Source organism: Lonchura striata, chromosome 6 (genome assembly GCF_050655825.1).
Source record: "Lonchura striata isolate lonStrDom1 chromosome 6, ASM5065582v1, whole genome shotgun sequence".
NCBI classification, from domain to species: domain Eukaryota; kingdom Metazoa; phylum Chordata; class Aves; order Passeriformes; family Estrildidae; genus Lonchura; species Lonchura striata.
Window position 1 is genome coordinate 33662295 of NC_140708.1, and position 21638 is coordinate 33683932.

At 34.6% G+C, this 21638-nt stretch overlaps 1 protein-coding gene across 4 annotated transcripts in view; it reads left to right on the forward strand.

The window, feature by feature from the left end:
* The window catches only part of ATRNL1 (attractin like 1), a 430566-nt gene that overhangs the window by 113628 nt on the left and 295300 nt on the right, over positions 1-21638 (forward strand). For all 4 annotated transcript variants that reach the window (XM_021537269.4, XM_021537270.4, XM_021537271.4 and 1 more), the window contains exons 19-20: positions 838-975; positions 17817-17910. In XM_021537269.4, coding sequence (XP_021392944.1) covers positions 838-975; positions 17817-17910 — 232 coding nt within the window. The remainder of the gene's footprint in view (positions 1-837; positions 976-17816; positions 17911-21638) is intronic.

Sequence of the window (21638 nt, forward strand, 5' to 3'; positions counted from 1 at the left end):
TCAATGATGCTGCCAGGATTCACATTGTGATTTTGCTGCAGGAGTGACCAGTATTTTCTGAGTTCCCCCAAAATGTGATGCTCTGGAGTGGAGTTCTGCTACAAGATCAGTGGTTTATGTGGTGCTATTTGACAAAAAGCAATTTTATGCTTTCAAGGTCAGGTGTGAAAAACTTATGTCAGTAGGAATCCAGTTTTTTTTACTTTCACCAAAATCACCTGTAGTGAGGGAGGACTGGAGCTGTTTGATTTGGTCCTGATGTCCTTAAAATTGCTTTGTATGCTAAAGGTAATGAGGGTCAGGACAATTAACAGTAAGATAATATTTAGGTAATTTATTTTGGACTTCTCTCTCCCCACTAGATATATTCAGCTGTGAGTCCATGTTCCCCATTGCAGTAGGCTTTCAAATGCTTCACACTTGCGTGTAGGAATTGGGGTTTCATAGAGTCTCAGTTTGTGACTTACTACCTCTTCAAAGATTTCTAAAATGCCTGGACAGCATTTTAAAGCTGTAGGAACTAATTCTGCCACTCCAGTGACGACTAAAAAAAAAAAAAAAAAAAACCAAACAAACCCCCAAAACCAAAAAACCTTCCATAAACCCCCCGCTTAAAACTTGCATGTCACAACACAGTCAGTTTTTGTGTGAATCCATTTTGTATTGCAATGCTGTTTTACAGAGGATCTGTGTCAAAGTGCAAATGTATTTATGCTGCTTATTAGTCAGGACTAAGCTTCTCAGAATCTTATTGTACTACAATTTCATAATCACATAGAGATGACTGTGTTCCAAAGAGAAATTTCCTAATGAAGCTTTTAAAATGATGTATTCCAGCTTGCCAGTGTAATGGCCACAGCACCTGCATCAACAGCAATGTCTGTGATCAGTGTAGAAACCTAACAACAGGAAAACAGTGTGAGACCTGCATGCCAGGATATTATGGGGATCCCACAAATGGAGGACAGTGTACAGGTAAGTTCTTCTACTGGAAAAAGAAAAATATCAAAATGACATTTTAATGCAATGTGAATTTAATGTTAAAGTAATGTGAAGTTAGCTTTTCTTTAAAGGTTAAAAGTTTATTTTATTGTACACATGAGCTGATCAGATAAACTAATGATTCAAAATCAGATTAATATATTTAAAGAGAAACTCCTTCAGAGTCATCGTTTTGCAATTGCTGCTCTCTCAGGAGGAGGAAGAAACTTCCTTGTTAGAGCAACACCTCAAATGATTTCAGAGAGATGTCATTAAATTCCATGTGAACAATTCTGTTAGAGACAGTGAGAAGATGCTTATAAATAAACTTCAATATCTGCTAGAATATCTGGTAACACTGATTTGTATAAATATGTGATTCTAGTGGAGGAATTACCCATTTAACAGACAAAAAGGTCTTACTCATGTATAGATGAAACAAAAAGTCCTGGTGTGCTGAGGATGGCAAAGCACCCAGACCTGTTAAAAGTTTCATTTTTAAACTACTGCACTGGAGGATTCTCCTTGAAGTCAAGGAAAGAATGAAGTCAAATACTGCAAGTGGCTTTTGCATATTGCTGTAGGGCTACAGGTACTCCTTCCCTTAAAACTAAATGCTGGAAGGAGGAACCTACTCAATGTGGAACCTCAATAAGATTGGCTTTGAATCTAGGAGGGTGCTGGAAAGTTTTGTCCCATGACTTTTTCTTCTCCATTACTGATATTTCTTTAACCAGACCTTTGCTTCTCAAGGAATATTTCTTCATTTAAAGGGTTTGTTGGCTCCTCAGCACTCTAATGTGCAGTAGGCAGTGCATAAAGATTCACATCTGGTACACTCAAGCACGATATGTAAAAATTGTGTTCAAGGGGATAGAAAGATTAATGTCTACCTTTATTGACAATTGAACATTTTGCTGAGGCTTTATGATGCTTTAAATAATTCTTAATAGTTCAGTTTTTCTCCTGAAGTTGACAAAATGTTCTTTTGCTGTCTGTATCACCTTTATGGCAAAATGATGTATTCATACAGCTTTTATTCTTCAGGGATACATTAGCTATCAACCAAATAAGCATTCCATCACCTTTAGTGAAATATGCGTGGTGTAATAATGGCTGAAATCAATTTATAAGGCCAGTAAAATTATAAATTTTACAACTTGTTTTTTCAAACCTAGTCTGTAAAAATGCATATTTTTATTGGTAGACATGATTATAACAGGAGCTATTTTGACTGGAGAATGCTTTAAAAAATAAAAATAATAATTATTTCAATACTTTATGTGCTATGGTGTGTTGTATTTTCAGTAGAGAGCATATAATAAATGTTTACATCCTTAGGATATTTTTGAAGGCTGTTGTAGTTGTGAACTGTTAGATTTTCTGCAGTATCATGTGATAGAGGTGCCCAAACTGTGGGCCAGGGATTTCTGCAGGAAAAAATACCAGAGATCCATAGATAAGTCAAATCAGTGTTACTGGAAATTAAGAGGAACCATAGCTGGGACCAGGGACAGTGCAAACATAAAGAAAGAAAGTAATGGCTCTATTTCTTTTCTCCTTCATTCTGCTAATACTATTGGTAATGCAGGAAAAAAAAAATTAAAGTTGTCTGGAAATTAAAACCATTATTAAAATAGAAACATACAGAGAAAAATAGGAGTTGAAAGGGCAACCCATTTAGAAGCTGAGCTTAAATGTGACTGAAATAAGGAGAAAATAAGGCAGGAAATTACATGAAGACAATCAAAGGACAAAAGAATCACAAGGAACTAAAAAACCACCCAAACCAGTAATTTTTAGAGTTGCATCTTGTGTCAGTTTGCTGCTGCCAGCTGAGTTTCTGGCTGGACCCCACCAACTTTGCTTTTCCCCACCAACTCAGCCTTTGGTTCCATGGCTGCCTGAGCACATGGTGTGTGTTCCCCTTGGAGCTCCTGATTAATTACTTTGAGGATGCAGGTTGAAAACTTTTTAAAGGCATGACAAGATGACGACTATAACTCTGAAAGTACATCTGTAATACTGTAATATTCTTCATGGATCAAGTTGCTATAGTTACAAGGACAGAGCTTGCTTTGAATTGGAGAGCAGTCAAAGCTGGGGACAGAGGATGCACTTGATCTCTGCACTGCAAAGGTGAAGTCGTGTGCTCTGGGATAAAATCTGCAGGTCATTTCCCTGGCACACTCATGACGTAAAAAAACTTTTTCCAGTGTCCTGATGAAAGTACTTATGTATTCAGTACACACATTACGTTTTCTGCTGTCATGATATATTTACTTACAGGTAAAATCTGAGCTCTTAGTTTGACTGTTGGTGATGCAGATTAAAATAATTTGCAAGAAAACCTTCCTTTTTTATATAGCTTCTCGTAGCCCTCAAGAAGGAGGAGGACATGCATAGCAAGCCTTGAAGTCCTTGAAAAACTTTTATCTTTTTTCCCTAACTATGCCAATAGTTTCCTAAATCCTTTCTGTTTACACTCCTAGGAGGTAATTCAAAAAGCTCTAAAAGATATGACTTTCCACCTCTGAGTGATCAATTCTGTTCTGACCTTTGTCCAGGGATGGCAAATTCTGTTAAAATATAATTTTTTTCCACTCTGGTACTAATGGTGGCTTTACAACTGTCATCAGATAACTGATACATTTATAGTGGTATTACATAGTGTTATGGTATTAAATTACCATGGAATGAGTAACAGTTGTTATAGAAAAAAGATACAATTCAGATTTCAAAAGGTTTTGAATAGTTGTGATTAAAGAATGGCTAATAAAAAAGACTTTTTGGGATTTTCACTCACTATAATTGCTGACATTTCAATAGCTTTAAAACAGATCTAAGGACTTGCTTTGCATCCTGATATGACGCAGACTTAGGAAATGTGACAAACCTTGCAGAAGGACAAAGAAAAGATGGAGGCATAATAGCAGGCTTCAGATGCATGAAGGGAAGCTGAAAAGAGAGGGAGATGATAAAGTGCCTTCCCCCACGCCCTCATTTTGGTTGAGGAGGAAGTAATGGGATTAGGTTGCAACAAGAAAGATTAAGGTGGAATACAAGGAAAAATTTCTACTGGTTAAACCGTGAAAGATTACCTAAATATGCTATGAAATCTGCATTACCACTTACACTATCCCTTTTAAATTTTCAAATGTCTCAGGCTTTAGAAATGGGTAGGGAACTAGCTGATTCCACACATTTTTCTCCAGTCCTAATATTCTGTAGTGTCTTGGAGTCTGAAATCTAGAAAGCAGGGAGCTACTGGGTGAAGATAAAGTATTCTGATTATATATGAAATGAAGCTGTGGATGTTTGCCATATTTTGGGTCATTAATGTTACTAAGATGTCACTAATTTGTATACGACTTACTTTTGAATCTGTAGCATTTCAGTTACTGTAGACTGAAAAAGCTTTCCATACTATGCAGGTTTCCCCCGTAGCTGAGACTGGTTTATTTTTGTCAGAAATGTGGTTTTGGTTGCTGATGGGCAATAGTTTGGCAACAGTAATATTTTTTAAGAAATCATTACTATTCTTTTTCTTGAAATAACCATACCTAATACCAATTATTCATTTAAATTCTGTCACTTGAAGTCTCTTTTCAATACAGAGAATGAGAGTTAGAATTCGTATTCTTGGTGTAAAAATTAGCTTTATATTCAGTTGTCCTAAGATGTGGCTTGCAGTGAAGATATATGTGCTCCTTCAGTTCTTTATGACATTCCATTGTTCAAATATATAGTTTGAATTATTTTGTATTTGATTCATTGCTGCATTCTGTACAAAAATCAGTACTAAATTGCAGGGGTCTTTTATGATAAGGGAAGTTCTGTGACTGTAATCTATTAGTTATCTATTCTTACACTAATTAAAATGGTTTCAGGTAGTCTGTGGTGTCAAATAGGTAGCCATAATAGAAAATGAAAGTAATGTATTATCTTAAATCATAAAATATTTTAGCTTGTACAAAAAAATGTTGCATTCTTTCTTGGAAAAAAATGGTAGTGCACAAATTAGTAAGTCCAGACCCTGTGCACATACCTAAGATTTGTCATCTAAACCCCCTGTCTAGCAAAGAAAGCATGAAGAGAGGGTACCACCCAAGTTACCAGCATCCTTTGTAAGAGTTATCTCAATGTGCGAGAAAACAGGAGGGAAGGCAGAGGTGAATTCTGGACATAAAGGAACAGGATGCTCTAGGAGGAGACAGGTTTGGGTTTCCAGGCCAAGCAAATCCATGGGAAGTCCTTGGAGTGCTAATTCAGTGCTGTCAGCCTGTGCCAGAAATATTTAAGTAATCAAACCCTGTCTTGAACAGAATAAGGCAAATTCTGTGCTGTGGTGAAGATTAGATGAGAGAATCACAGCTCAGTGATTCCTGGGACACAACTCAGCTGTTCCTGGGACACCTGGGCAGCATTTCAGTCTGAGGTGTTGAAGAGCTTGAAAGTAGATATTCCAAATCACTTTGATTAATTTTTTTCTAAATTTTGCTCAAGTCCCATTTGAGGGATGATTTTGAAGGTATGCATATTGAAATTCAGTGACAGAGAACTCATAATTGAATATTATTGGATTTTGGAAGTAAAGCAGCTTTGACTGTAGGTGTGAACAGGTCCTGGCTTGCTGTCTTGGTGGTTTCTCTGGGTGTTTTGTTTTCTTCAGGGTCTTGCTGTGTTATGTGCTGCATTTCTGGGAAATACACAGTTTTAAAATAGAAATTCTAGAAAAAAAATAGAGCTGTGTGTGTACTACAGCCTGTACATAAAGTGCAAAAAACCCCATTATGGCAGATTGCTTGAAACAATTTTGTTTCATCTTAGTGATGTTTTTTAGTATTATTTTCAAACTCATTAATCATCTACTTAGTTGTCAGTGTTAAAAAAATTGCTCTAGCTGCTTATCACCTTGTCATGTTCTTTATGCATGATATTTTAAAAAATTATCCTTACAATTTACGAGATGCCAGGAAAAAATTCTTTACAGTAACTAATGACACACACAATGAATGTATAATAGATTTAATAATAATAAGACAATGTAAGCATTTTGCTGTATTCTCATTTTCCTTAATAATGGGATAACACTCCAAGCAGCATTCAGTCTTCCCAGAATTGTGCTGCCATTGTTGCTTTTGCACTGATTTTTCTCTTAGCAGCCCTTAAAGGCACCAGAGACACTGATGGCCATTCTGAAAAAGCTTCTAACCACACAGGCTGTTGAGGTGATGTTTTTTAAGCAAGTCTGCAGCATTCCTGTTGTCTTTTCATTTCTCTTTTATCAGACATTGGGCATTTGCAATACCAAAGGCAGCAGCTTCCCCCCGCTTTTGGTTTGTAATCATTCTGTTTGGAAAGGTAAAGTTAATATTTTTCTAGAAACATCTGATTTTTTTTAATGAGATCTTCAAGCCATTGTCAAAAGTCAGTATGTTTTTAGCAAATATACACCATGTGTGCACCACCTGTATTTGTACACCTATGTGCATACATCTACACATACTGTTGCTTGAATGCATTCCACATAAACTTTGGCATCTAGACATGGGCCACCCAACTGGCATGTACAGGAAATCCCTCAAGACATTAAAAAAAGTAAATCAGACAGGTATCAATAAAAGACTAATTTGTGAGAGCCCTTAGGTGAAGGCCGTTGGTGAAATTTAACCCAGCAGTAGATTAGTTGTATAGATACATATTTCTAATTATTAGTGTTGGTTAAAAGAATAAAAACTAAAACTTATTAGTGATGTGTTGTCCCCGAAGTTATATACGAAGAATGCTCTTCCATGGTGTTCAAATCTTGTTCTTTAGAAAATGTGATTATTCTGCCGAGTTACTGACAGCTGAGGTGTGGATTTTGAGAGAAGAGGCCAAGGGTGCCACAAGCCATTACTTCAAGTGTCTTTGAAAGAGAGACATGAGAAAGATGTTAAACTCATCCTGGCAGCAGATTGACAATGGTCTCCTTGGATTTTAGGTTCTAACTTTTAAAGGTGCCTAATGGGTGACTTTACAAACTATTTTCTCTGGCACTATTTCTGTAATTTTTACCTATTCAGTAGTGGCAACCTTCATAATATGTTTTCATCATGACCCTCTGTGGAGGAGCTGATTCTGATTTCCTTCCTTTCTTCTCCAAAAGAAAGACTGTTGAAAGCTGCCAGGGGCACCCTCCAGAACAGACAGAGAACTTTCCCTGTAGATCACAGAGGGCAATAAGTGTGTTAGATATTTATAAAAAGAATCCAGTTCAATTACCTTAAAGTAATTGTGGGGTTCTTTAGATGGGATGCTTACACCAAAACCCACTTTTATGCACATTCTTTTAAATAATATGCATTCTGAATTTTTAGCATCAAAAGCATCAATTTGAATTAGGATATCCATGGAAAAATAGGAGAAATGTGCTAAAGAAAACCAATTGGAAATAGATCCCAGGAAAACTGGTCCATAGAGCCCAGGATGATATAAACAGGATGCCTTTGTTTGCTCCCCAGCCATATTCTTAGAATATAGTTGTACATGTATATATGAATATGTTCACAGCATTTGTATATGAAATTTGATGGACAGCAGATTACATAATTTCGCACATTACCAAAAGCAACCTGTCTATCATAAAGGAAAAGGTTGATAACATGACAAGGAAAACAATTTTTTATTCACTTCTTTTTTTAAACTAAAATTGTTGTGTATGTAGTTGATAGGAAGATACCTACTAATTTACATTTAGACTTATTTTTTAACATTTCAAAAAGTTATTTAACCAATGAGTGAACAGAAAGCAGCAGTCTTAATTTTTCACTTTAACACTATTGCTATGTAGCTTTAGAATTGCCTGTAGTTTGGGATTGCATAGGGCTGGTAGAGAAGCATCAAATATAGACCATCTGAATATAATTTTTTTTATTACTTTATTTAAGACAGTAAACCTAAATGTGGAATTAATTGGTTCCTTAGGAATAGTTTTAGATGGTAAATATCAAATATGTGGCCATTGTACTATGAGTTTTGGTCTTAAAACACCTGGAGACTAACAGCTTTAGGAATGGATGGATGATGCTATTTCAACAGGAAAAGTTGGGCAAGTGCTGTTGGCCTGAGAAGTGGCTTTTTGGAGTCCAAAAAGGAGAGAGAAAGTCTTGCATTTAAATCTTCATCAAGAGACAGCTGTAAACTTGGACTTTTTTCTTCTGCAACACACAGTTCTGTTTCAAAAAGGTTTCTGGTCCAAAATCTTATATTCTAGGACCATGAGTCCTGTTTAAAGTAGGACTAAGAATGTAGGCAAAGAGCTTTAACTGACATCTACTGGAGGAAAAAACAGAACTGTAAGAAGCATAAGTATCCTCAATTAGCAGTATAAATTACAGCAAAAGCATTTATTTCTGCATCTTCCTAAAGTAGAACAAATATTCAAATGTGAGTTTTGACTCTCTTAGAGTATGAAATGGCAGCTTGGGATACAGAGGTTTTGTATAGTTTTTCTGCTTACCTGTTTTAATGTCTAGCATGTAGGGAATTTGTGGACATCACTGGTGCAAGATCACACATTTGGGATTCCATCATTAGCTGTCTAAAATTTACAGGTAATTTTGTATTAGGTTAAATACTATATTCTAGAAGTCCTCTTTTCACAGTGACTAAGTATGAAATTAAAAAATCACAAGTATCTTTTAGTCCAGACACTTCAAGATTAATCACAGGAGAAAGGGATCTTCAGTGGATTGGTTGCTTATGACACAAGAGCACAGGAGCCTTTGTGAATAAAGACATTTTACATAAAAGTAGGTAAATGTTGGAAATCAGTGGAACAAAGAGTATTGTGTGCCCTGTACTGTCTTCAGGTACCAGAATAGGGAACTAAATTAGAAAAACCTGTTTGCTTGTACCTTGGTTTGTAAGAAACAGTGTGTTACAAGTTCACAGCAAAACTGTGATAAGAAGCTGTAATTTAAGATTATTCTAAGAAAATCTCACATGCTAAGTTCCAGCAGATAACATGATTTTGTTCCTGCTGTACAAACAAAGTATCTGAAGGTTTTGACAAATGAGGGGACTGTCAAGAAATCCCATTTTGCAATAGTGGTGTTTTGTTTTGTTTTCACTAATTCGTTTTTTACCTTTCAGCATTGAATAGAGATGACACCAATTCCTTTTTTTTTTTTTTCAAAATAAAATACCTTATCATAGAATAAAAGCATTTAGTGTTAACTAAAATGCTGGAATTTGGTTTTAGTAGAAGGAAAAGGGTCTCTTGGTTCATATGAAACACAAAGAAAAGAGATTCTAGCACAATAAGCTATTCAAGAAAAGCCTCATGCAGCTTTTTGCAGATTTAGAGTAGTCAGAATAAACACCCTTTTTAAGAAGACCTATTTCCCCAAAGGTGATTTGAAAACTTATTTTCCTTCCTTTAATGAGTGCTGTTTATTGAACAGTATCCAAGGTAGTCTGACCACTGAGTGAAGCCTGTAGTTGGGCTTAGTTATGAATTTAAATTAGGTTCACGTCAATCAGAATGTATTCAAAATCAGTCCTGTGCTACTAAAGCAGAAGTGGATTGCCATAGGAAAAACTTTGTTGAGGAACTTGGAAAAAGACATCTTTAAAAATTGCTGTTCCAGTTTTCTTTGACTGGCAAGCAAAATGTGCTAAGCAAACTTCTCAATATGCTGTTAATTCTTGTGTATACAGATAACTTTTTTTTTTTTTGGTAGATTAGAGCTATGTTACTGAGTCTGATTTCTAGCACAATTAATTGTAAGTTCAAACAAAAACTCAACCTAAAATTAGGAAACTTTCTATAGATACATTTGTATTCCATAACCTACTTAGAATAATGTTAAGTGAAGCTGGAGTTACACTTCAAGGAAAGTATCATTGTCAAGTATCAGTAGACATTAGGTGCTCATAATTTTATGGGAGGAAAAAATAAGAAAACTGTTGAATGTAGCATGATTAACCTCCAGAGAGAGATTATTTGTGTGGCTGTGGGATTTCAAAAGGTTTTGACTGGATGCCTGTTCAACATGTTTAACATTTTTGCTGTTCTGCATACAGAAGATTTTTATAAACTTCCTGTCAAGTACAACTGTTTTAAGCTACCTCTTGATTCTCTAAATTTGATTTTATTTCCTAAACCAGGATGTGTGTGCCCATTGCAGAATGATGTGATTTTAGGAGCAGTCAGCATGGCAAAGAGCTGGTTCATGCATCACCTTAGGATTGATGTTGGAATGGCTGATTGTGGAGAACCACTGATTTTTTTTTCTTGCCTAAGGAAGTTTTGTTTCCATCTTGAACAATTGCAGTGTAATTGTGTAGTTAAATCACTAGTAACCAATTTTATTAACTACAGTTTTGTTCCTTAAGGCTGATGGCTGCACTGGGCTGCTTTGTGTAACTTCTCCATCCAGCAAAGTTGATTCTAATTTACTCAAGTGGAGTAGGAACAAGGTAGCTTTTTTAAAAAGAAAAATGAAAAAAAAACAAACCTTAATTTAAAATGTTTCTGAGTCTACTATGCAACAAAAGTATTTGAAATAGTAAAAAGAATAAGAACAAGTTGTGCTATCTTAATCTGTGTAAGAAGCAGGCATTTTGTGCTTGTTCAGCATCTTATCCTGAGAACCTTGAATTCAGGCATCCTTTAATTGATCACCACTTATAGCTTTTACAGATATTGAAGAGATACAGCAGTTTGATTTATATTATATTCCTTTATCTCTGTGCTTATTTAATCTACTTGCAGTGATTAATGACAATTCTCTTGCTCTTACTGATGTTAGTGATCAAGTCCTCCTGCATGCTCTTGTGGAACACAGTTTCTGACAATGATGAACCAGTGGCTCTGCATTCTTATTCTTGTGGTTTTTTTAAGGTTTACATGCTATAAATTTATTTTATCTGGTAAGGAATACTTTTAAAATGTATTTCTGATGTGCTGTCTGAGCTTTGTATCAGTATGTTCACCTTCCTAATGAAAAGTGTAAATCCATTGGTTTCCAAATGATATTCCTAGAGGAGGTAGGCAGGACATGATTTAGAAACTTTCAGCTGTCTAGAACTGTACTGATTTTGTCAACCTGAGATAAACAAACATATTTTACCCTGTACTGAAGGTGATGTCAGGAGCTCACGTAGGTGCTGTGTCTGGCTCAGGGGGCACTGGGGGCAGGCAGCTGCAAGCTGAAGATGACATTTTCTTAAATCACTGTTACTTGATCCTCAAATAAGCCTTTGACCAAAGCCAGTCTTCTCATCCCAAATGCAATAGAAAAAGCAGGAATTTTTTTCATTTCTAGTTTCTGCATCTCTCCTTCTATGTGTGTTTTGGATTGAAATGGTCAACCCTTTCCCTAGGGGAGCCTGGGAACCCCCCTGAGCTGGTGAGAAAATAGATTTTGAGGCATTATGCAGCTCATTCCTCAACTGATCAAATGAAGATCTTCAAAAAAACTTGTAATGGCATTTCAGTTTGATTGCAGTTGATTCTGCCTTCATTTTCTGAGTGCTTAATGAAATACATTACAATGCCAGACCACATTAGTTATTTAAGGGCAAAAAAAAAGCCTCCCTTGCAATGGAATACATTAAAAATCAGTCTTATTTTGTACCTCCTAATGGCTAACAGAGGGAAATGATTTGCTGACTTCTTTACATTTCGTGGCATTTTTGCTTGATAAATTGTAGAAATAATTTCTTTTCTTTGGGCTTTTACTCTGAATGACCAAATACACACAAATAATTGCAATCACCAGTTGTTGACTTCAGATGTTTTTCACCTTAGATTGGAATTTTTTCTTACATTTTAGGCTGCTATGAATAACTTTTGAATGCTTTTAAATAGTTTTGCATTTCATACTGCCTTATAATAACGTTTATTTTGTTGGGTTTTTTTTTGTTTGTTTGTTTGTTTTGTTTGTTTGTTTGTAATAACTTACAAATTCTCTTTGGAGGGAATTAGCGGAAAAATAACAGCCTTTTGATGAAAGGAGGTTTTTTGACCAAAATTTCCAAAATAGTAGAGAAGCTGCTGTCTTAAGAAAATTTCAAAAGACATAATAACAACAATAGTAGGTACTAGGCCTTTTATTCTCTGAAAATGTCTTAAACACATCTCAGTATGGACATTAGAACATGAAGGTTTCCAAAATCTTCACTTTACATTTTTGCTTTGAAAATAACTATCAAGACTCACTGTTTTAGTTTTTACTAAAGCTGGTAAAAGTTTGTCTGTCACATCTGAAATTACTTCCTTTTTAAGTAATTCTAATTTTCTCTTGTGTTTTCATGTGAGAAATCTCTTCACAGCTGAGAAAACTAAGAGTAATTTAAGAAATAATATTTTGAATCTTGTGAAAGGTCTCTTTAAATGCTTGTATATGTAAAAAATTGTCCCATACATCAGATATATATAGAGTCCAGTTTTAAGTTGAACTCTTAAACTCTGTATGTTAATCCAGTCTAAAATTTGTAGGCAATTTAGTATTTGGTAACCAATATTAATATTATATTTGGAAATGAAATTAATAAGTGGAAAGAATGAAAAGGAAATTAATAAGTATGACGAGTTAAACTTATCTCCAAATAAAGTAGTATTAATAATTTCACTTGGAATTTTTCATTTTTCTATGTTCAAAGCTAATGTAAAATTTCAGTTTTTCAAACAGATTAACATGGAAAACATGAAATTGCAGCTACTGTATTTCATGAGTTCATGTGGCAATGTTTTGGTTCAGCATGTTTTTTGATAGAAAATGCATATTATTCAAACAGCAAATAATAAAAATTCTGTAGAGTGACTCAATATTGGCATGAGAGTTTCAGGCACAGCATTACTCTTGTTAATTGTTTAGGATTCTGCTCAGTTCCTAACAAGAAAAAAGATCCTGTCTTTCAGTGTTAATCTTGTGTGTTGCATTTTCATTATCTACTTCTATAAAACAAAATTATGGTTTTCCAAGCTGTCTTTATACTGTTTGTTGCTGATGATTAAAGACAGCCAGCTTTCCTGTGATTGCTTGAGAGGTATTTATTGCAAATAAACAAAAGAAATCAGTTCACTTTTCAGGATGAATGCTTTCAACAGAAGGAATACAAACACTGCAGAGCTATTTTACCAGAGCAAAAATGGCTAAAGAACAAATACAAGCCTTTAAGTGATGAAGGTTGTCTTTAAGTTCAACCAAACGAAATTTTGATTTCTGCCACAGATAATCAGTCTGTTTGTTGTTTCTGGGTTTATTAGGATAAATATCCCCCTTCTGGAATGTATGTTTAATCCTGAAAGCTAAGGAGGTGACACCTGTGATTTCCAGGTTGTTGACTGTTGCTTTTCAGGAAAAAGTCATTGCCTTACCAGTGGTCACATGATCTCAGTAGTGTTAGTTCAAGGTTTAGTGAAATTGTCTGTGTTTTAATATGACTTTAAGTTCCCTGAGTGACAGAAATCCAAATTATTTGTTTATTCTGTTAACTTTTATCTCTGTCTCACAGTCCTTACCACTGTGTTAGTACACCTTGTGTTTTTTTCTTTTCTGTCCTATTAGGTTTCTATAAAAATAAATTAATTTGAGACTAAAGAAATATAAATCACAAGGTAAAACCAGAAAGAGGAAAATAAAATTAGTTATATATGTGTAAATTATTCTAGTAAGACTGATTTATTTTGGGGGATAATAATGTCACCGTAAAATGCCAGTTCTATTTCTGCATGTACAGCAGTGTGTTTTAATACCTTTTCACCTTTTTTTTTCTTTGTACTCCTTTGTACTTTTTGCTTCGTAGAAGTTCTTTAACTTAATTTTAATGCTGCTTAATTAATAATATTGCAGAAGTGTTATTTGGCACATCTTTTTGATTTTACATTTCCTGTCTCAAAGGCTGAATGGATGTATTTCCTATAAAAGCAATTGTTGAATATGAAAAGGGTATCAGGGGCTTCTAGCTAAATACATATTTCTAGAGAATTAAGTGACTGGAGAGTTTTGCAATACTCCTAATGTAGAAAATAGTCTCTGTAGGGCAGTTGCCATATGAGTAGAGTAATAGATTACATAGGTGAACATTTAGAGGGAAACTGAGTATTAAAAATTCTGGATCTAATATAAGTTTATACTTGTTATTTCTTGCTTAGCCTAATCTAAGAGAAATACTCTATTTCCTTTTCTTTTGATTTAACTTATTCCTTGAATGTTAGCAAAATTAACAAAGTAGCACACCTCAATATTTAATGGCATTGTCATAGCTTTACTTTAAAAAACATCAGCAAGGTGTCTTATAGTAATTATCCACATGCAGCTCTGGTTTAGCAACTTTCATGTAAGCAAACATATTTACTTAAATCAGCATCTGTAGTGAGCTCCATTTGTGAGAAAAATGCTCTTGCAGTTGTATGTTGGAGATGGGGGCTAAGCAGTGAGTGTTTTTAAATTCAATTGTTTAAAATGCACACTGCATGGAAAGAGTGATGGGTATTCTTCTGTTGTCAGCAAGAACATTTATATGCTGAGCTGGCAACTTGGAATCAATCATACAGTGGATTTATTATTTAATAAATTCTGTAGGTTTCTGATTTTGCAGCATGGATTTGCTCTACTGGATTATATTGTTTTCATATAATCTTCTGTTCCATTTAGAATCTGCTTGTTGTACAAAAGAGTATCTTGAGCTGCTATTTCCCTAAAAATAGAGTAGATATTGCAAGCATTTCATGTTGTTTTTAAAGCTCTAATGTCATCATTTCACTTACTATGTAAAAAATAACAAAACAAAGTTTTAAAGTCTATCTTTTAAGCAGGTTTTTATTGTGAGCCACAGATTATTTATTTTAAATATTTAATTCTTGGTAAAAAGCATGGTAATTAAGTATTTAAAATAACTGTTTAAACAAAAGCAGGCGTGCATTATCTAAACCCAAGTTGGAGATGAAGAGTAGGATGGGAAGATTTGAAGTTGGGCTAAACTCACTGTTTTTGTTCCAGAGTGCAGCACAAAGTACACAGAATCATGGAATCATTTTGTTTGGGAAAAACCTCTAAGCTCACCCAGTGCAGTCATTACCCCAGCAGTGCCAAGCCCATCACAAACCCCCATCCCCAGCTGCCACATCCACACATCTTTTAAATCCCTCCAGGAACAGTGAATTCACCACTTCCCTGCATGGCCTGTTCCAGTTCTTGACACCTCTTTCAGTAAACAAACTGAAATGTTGGCCTCAAAAAAGTATGGAAAATGTAAAATTAATCTCTTTTCCTGATTTCTGCCAGTTTACAATGATTGATACAAAATATGATTTTAAATTTGATCCCAAGACTTTGTCTATTTCAAGGTAACAAAACTAGTAGCATTAGGCTGGGAAAGATCCTACTTTAGTTGCAGCTTTAACTATTGACTACATTATTATCCCAGGAGAAACCATTCACTGAGAGTGGTTAAGCAGAGAGAAGCACATAGGAAATATTAGAGAAAATATGTGTAGAGGAGTATGGAAATATTGGGGTAATGGAAGAATTTCAGTCTTCTTTCCAAATGTCCTACAACATTGTCCTGCTTCTGCTATTAAATTTTTTTATTCATATACACTCACATTTGCTTCAGTAACAGCAGTGATGGCCAAAATGAAATTTTTTTGGGTTACCCCCACATAGAGATCCACAGATTGGTAGGAATCCGTTTTTCATCACACATTTGCAAGCCCCAGATAATTAACTGCATATAAAAAGCATATTAAAATATGCTTTCATTGTTCTGAAACAGATTTTTGCTAGATTTGAAAACTGTAAATGCAAAGGTGTTGTCTTTGTCCGTGGTATTATCCAGGAACAGTGAGGTTAATAGGAACTTGCTGAATGAGAGTAATAAATGTTCACTGAAGTGCTGCTACTGTATAATCACTTGTGTTTTCCACTTTCACATTTTTGCTCTACTTCCTATTAAATGATCAATAATTGTGGGAGCAATCAATTAAGGTTAGTTGGCAATAACTTTTATATTTGTCAAAACACTGACACCTTTTGGAATGTGCTTCAGAATTCACCCTTTTAGCTCCTTTATAATTTTGTGCTGTCTTGTAATGGAGCATCATTGTAATGGAGCACTTAACTATAAGCAGAATAAGCTGCTAAGAATATATTTCTGTATTTTTCACTGAAAGCATTGCAAAAATTTACACAATTAAAACTAACTTTTGTGAAGAGGCTTTTCCAGCTTAAAGTGCCTAAATAATAATTCCATAAATGTAGAGTGGAAAACATTAATGGATTTGGGAAAACATAACTTATAATGTAGTGGCAGTGCTTTAATGAACATTTATTATAGAGTATCAGGAGGACAGCAGAATAACAAAATGTAGTATTTTGTGGTAACTGCAGATATTTTTCCGAAGTTTTCTGTTATGAAACAGAGAAAAACATCACACATCACTATGTGCTGCATAGAAATTTCTGGTGTTTCTTGCAGACAGATTGAATGCCTGGCACTCCTTAGTAAGAATTTTTCTTTAAGTTCAGCTGGCTATTTAATGAGCTCTGAGGGCTGAACATGCCATTGAAATCCTGAAATTTATGTATTATTTTAATAATATCTTACATTTAATTAGGTTTTTGTCTAGTACCTTTTTCTCTATTTGTTTTAGGCTGAGGCAGAGAGGTGAGCATGTGTTTGGGATGGGACACTGTCAAAGAAGGATTTATTGTGTGTTATTCCTTATCAGTATAAGGGAGGTTTAAAACTCATGCTGTGATAGGAATTCAATATGAGATTATAAAGTAGAGAATAAACTTTTATCTTATTTGGTTCATCACTTGGTACTGTATCTGTTCCCAAGCAGGACCTCATATATTAAATCCTTTATCTTAGTCATAATTAAAACTTTGGTGAAAGCCTAATATGAATATCATGGTAGGTTCAGAGTTACTTTGGATTAAAGAAGGACTTTGAGTGTGGTGTGAATATTAGCAGGGAGTCATTCCATTGATGATGTATTGACACATTTACCAGGGAGAGATTAGTAAATTTTTTACACTTGGTTAGCAATAAAAAATGACTGCCTAAACAAGATAGTAGTTCAAATAAACATGGAAAGGAAAAGGAAGAAGAGAGCTCAAGAACTGGGAATAGGAGAATGTTTTTGAGGTGAGAATCTATCAGGCAGCAAGAGTGGCAGTGAGTTATCCTCTCCACTGTGGAGAGGATTACTTTGGCCTTGGAATGGAGGGATGATGATGTTCCTGTGATTCTCCTTCAGTTCAGATTCCAGGAGCTTTGAAAGTTGCCTGTTTTCTGCTTCTAGAAAATTCTTGTGGATTATACGTGTAGTGTTTGCTCTGCCTTTGTTCAAATAGTTTCAGAGACTTCTTTTTGTTCACTTTTGTCAATAGCAAGAATTCCAATTATATTAAATCTTTTACCAAACATCATCTCCAATAATACTTTAATTAGACATTTCAAACTAAATGGATTTTGTCATTGGTCAGGATTTCACCCTGTGTAGCAAAGATGAATTATGAATAATTTTCTGTATTACACATTGAAATGGTAGGTTTTAATGGCTTTTCTCAAACTGCTGTTATTTAAGTTGTGGAGGACAGCCTCTCATGACACACAAATAGTTTTTAACTCTGCATAAAATAAAGTAAGTGATATGCTAGTGATTTTTTTTTTTCTGAAAAAGATTATAATTGAAGTAGTAATAGATACATACTTCGAAACAGCTTGTAGGAAATTTGTTTGGAATGAGGTATTAAAATCTGTGAATATTCATTTACTTATGAAATTAAGTATGAGTGAGGAAATCTCATTTTTCCTTTTTGCTTCTACAGCATGCACATGCAGTGGACATGCAAATATCTGTCACATGCAAACAGGAAAATGTTTCTGCACAACCAAGGGAATCAAAGGAGACCAATGTCAACTGTGAGTACAATTATATGTAGTCTAAAGTTTTTGCAATACTTGATTAGTGAATAATCACTATTTTCCCCATTTCACATCCTTGTTTTGGTACTGGGTTTTGTGATTGACCTGCTAATGTTTTAGTGGTGGATGTAGTGTTTCCTACATTTCTCAGGAAATTTCACTATTACTTAGACTTTACTTAAAGAATTATATCACAAATATTGATAATGTCTTGAAGGCACTAAAGACTTTTAAAAAATCTGTTCTGTTTTCAAGAACAAAATGGAGAATTACTTCTGTCTTCCTTTCTCTTACGTTTTTAAAACATTAGTGTAAGGAAAAAATACATATGAGTTGGTAATTACATTAATTACATTTGTCACTTATTTTGATGGGAATCTACAGTAGTTCAATTTCTAGGGTTTTGGAATCTTATAAAGGTGCTTTAGAAATTTTTTCACATCATAACATTGAGACCATAGGAATGTATAGATCTGTCATGGAAAATACTCTTTCTTTGCACTGGAATAGCTTCTGGTGTTTAGAGGAGGAGTTTGCACGTTCACAATAAATGGAGTACTAAGAATAATCAAGTACTGAAGTAGAGTAACTTACCAAGTAGGAGAAATGGCACATTGAAATTAATTGTGAATTAAAGATGTTTCTTTCAGTCTGTTCTAGCAGGTACATGGTGTTATTTAATAGGAACCATATTTGTTTTGCAGTTATAATTATTTTAATAGTGTCTGGCAACAAACTTACCTCAGCAGCATTGCTGGGAATGGGGAGAAGGCTGATGAATCCAGCTGACTCCTCCCCAGCAGGGAGAGCTGCCAGGTGGTTCTGCTCTGCCTTCCACGGGACATCCACTTACACTGGATTTGTGAATTTGTCTTTGATTCTCTCAATGAACTGGCTTGGATCCTACCTGTAACACTTTGCTTGATAAATTGTAAAGAAACAAAAACTTCTGATGCAGGGGATCTGTGTATATCCGTGAGAAAGAGCTGTGCTGGCAGCTCTGCTCTTCCCCTGCTGCCTCTGGGACTTTGTGTCCAGCTCATTGAAGACTCTCAGGATGAGATGGGAAATCAAGATTAGGATTAAGCGATGAAATTTTATTGTGACAAAAGCTGGAATGATAATATCTTTAAACTCTGAATTAAGTCTTCACTGAGAAGTCTCTTTTCCCTCTTTTTGTGCACACACAATCAGTTCTAGGTGTTAATGAGTGATCTGATTATCAGCTACTAGCTCTGGACTTGTATCAATGCCTTTCTAACTATACAAAGAACAGGAAGAAAAAACAATAATTTCTCCTCTGTCCTTTGTAACACCTGAACCACAGAAAACCTTGTCTCTGTGCTGAAAATGCCAATTCTTTACTGACTACCCTCCACAGAAACACCCTTTACAGGCCTTCACTCCAGTCTGTCTTTCATCTATCTTTGGGATTGTTGTCCTTTGTCCTGTGTCTGTTTCATCATTGTTTTTTCCACTCTGATTTGGAACTTTTGTCTCATATGATTTGTTGTGCTGTTCAGCTGTATGAATCTGCTGTCCTGAGTTTGTTCTTTTATCCCACTTACCTAGAACACCAGAAGGTGAAGAACATTAAAAAAACCTAAAAAACAATTACTACTGAGTCACTGAATACAGTCCCATACTTATTCTGAACTTCATATGAAAAATATTAATTTGATTTATTTTGTATTATGCTTAAAAAAATAGAAAACTATTTCCTTTCCAAAAATAATTTGTACACTCACAACCTCTCTTGAATGTATCCTAAGATATATATGCAGTCATTATCTAAAAGATAAGGAGAAATCAAAATCAGCTCAATGCTTTCCTTGTATTTATTACTTTATTATATTCTGTATAAATAATCCGAAACTTGATTAAAAGTGGGAATACTGTTCTTCATTGCTCTGGATAAATGTTTTGGGGTTATTTTGCTACTGACTAGTTAGGCTAAAAACCTACAGCCTACAACCTCAGCAGCAAACCTACAACCTTGTGGTTTGCTAAAATGAGTATTTCAATGAAAATTCCAGATTCTGGCTGTTCAGTGAGAAAGTTAGATTGATATTTCTGTCAAGAATCCTATTGATTAAGAAGTCATAGCTGCAGGGCTCTGTTATGTACACACCATGCCCCGTGGGCAGAGGATTTATGAAATCAGGGAAAGTTTACAACACTTTCTTTTTCTTTTATTTTTCCCTCCCTGCTTTATCAACTCTGTGCTTTTATGGAATATCTTATTTATTTTATTTTTTATTTATTTGTGTATTTTTTTAGCATACCCATCTCTCAGTTGCATTCATTTCTTGATTGTGCTGGTGGATGGCATGAAGCACAGACCCATTTGAAATTAAAATATGTGTTGTAAAGCAGCTTGGAGGACACATTTGCATTCTGTTTAATGACACGTGATCATATATTTGTCAAATGTTATGATTTTTGTTTCTCTTAAGTTGGTAGTTTCAGTTGGTAAAAACCTTTAGTAATCTCCTAATCACAGGAAATTATTGGAAGGGTTTGATTATTCTAAGTAACTAGACTGTAAACATTAAAACCAGATACAAATAAAAATACTTGATTTCTTGTTTTGCATCTTAAATTTTTTGAAAATGAAATATGCAGTTGGTAGTAACTGGAAAATCATAGTGACTTAAACCATATTTTTAGGGGAAAACTATTGCTTCAAGGCAGTTGTTTTATTGAATTTTCCCTAACATTTGATTTATTAGCTGCTGATTTTATTTTCTCATAGAATTCTGTTGACAGAGGTTTTCAAAATTCCACGTTTTGGTGTATCCATATGCAGGATTATAGACAGGGAACTTTTCAGGGAATAGTCTTGTGGGAACGTGCAGAATATGTGCTAAGGGGATGTTTCAAAGTTCAAATTTTGATATTAAATGAGAGAAATTTTGCTGGAGGCAAGGAAGAAAAATATGAAAGCGATGGGATCAAGCGAGTAATTAAATAATTATTTGAGACATTTCAGTAAGTCTGGGCTCTTGCAAGTGAAAGCCTTCACTGGCTGTGTGTCTGCAGCTTTTGTCATCACCATGGAAGAACTGGGCTAAAATACTGGAGGAAAAGTATTATTTTAAATTTCACATTTCATAGTATATTTTATATAGTTCTAAGGAGGATAAATTCAAGATTATAAAATTTGCTTCTTTTAGTTCTAATAAATGTCCACACCATTAATTTCTTAGACATACCTCTTCTGTAAAAGTGGAAGAAATACTATTTTATTTATTAAAATATATGGTATTTATTTGGTAAACACCTTTCTAGTATGTATAACTATTTAATAATGTAAGGGTCTATGCATAAAAAATAACACTTATTGATAGTCTGCTGTACAAAATAATAAGATTCTAAAATATCCAGCCATACTATTCTGTATAATTTCCCTCCACAGAATGGTACAATTCATCTTAGAGGTAAAAAATATAATGCGTTAAGAGTCAAATTCACCGTTCTATTGATATCACTGCAGCTGTATTTGCAGATAGCAGACTAAACTTTTCCCAATTATTTCCACATAGAGCTTCTCTTGCTGCTTTCCTGTAGGGGAAGAATTGGCAGCAATCATATAATTAATTCACTTGATTTGAACTTCCTTTATCAGAGACACATGCATAAATCCCAAAACTAAACAGAAAAAAAGAATTCTTATTTCTGAAAATTTAATAAACTCCCGCTTATTCTATTGAGAAAGTATCTTT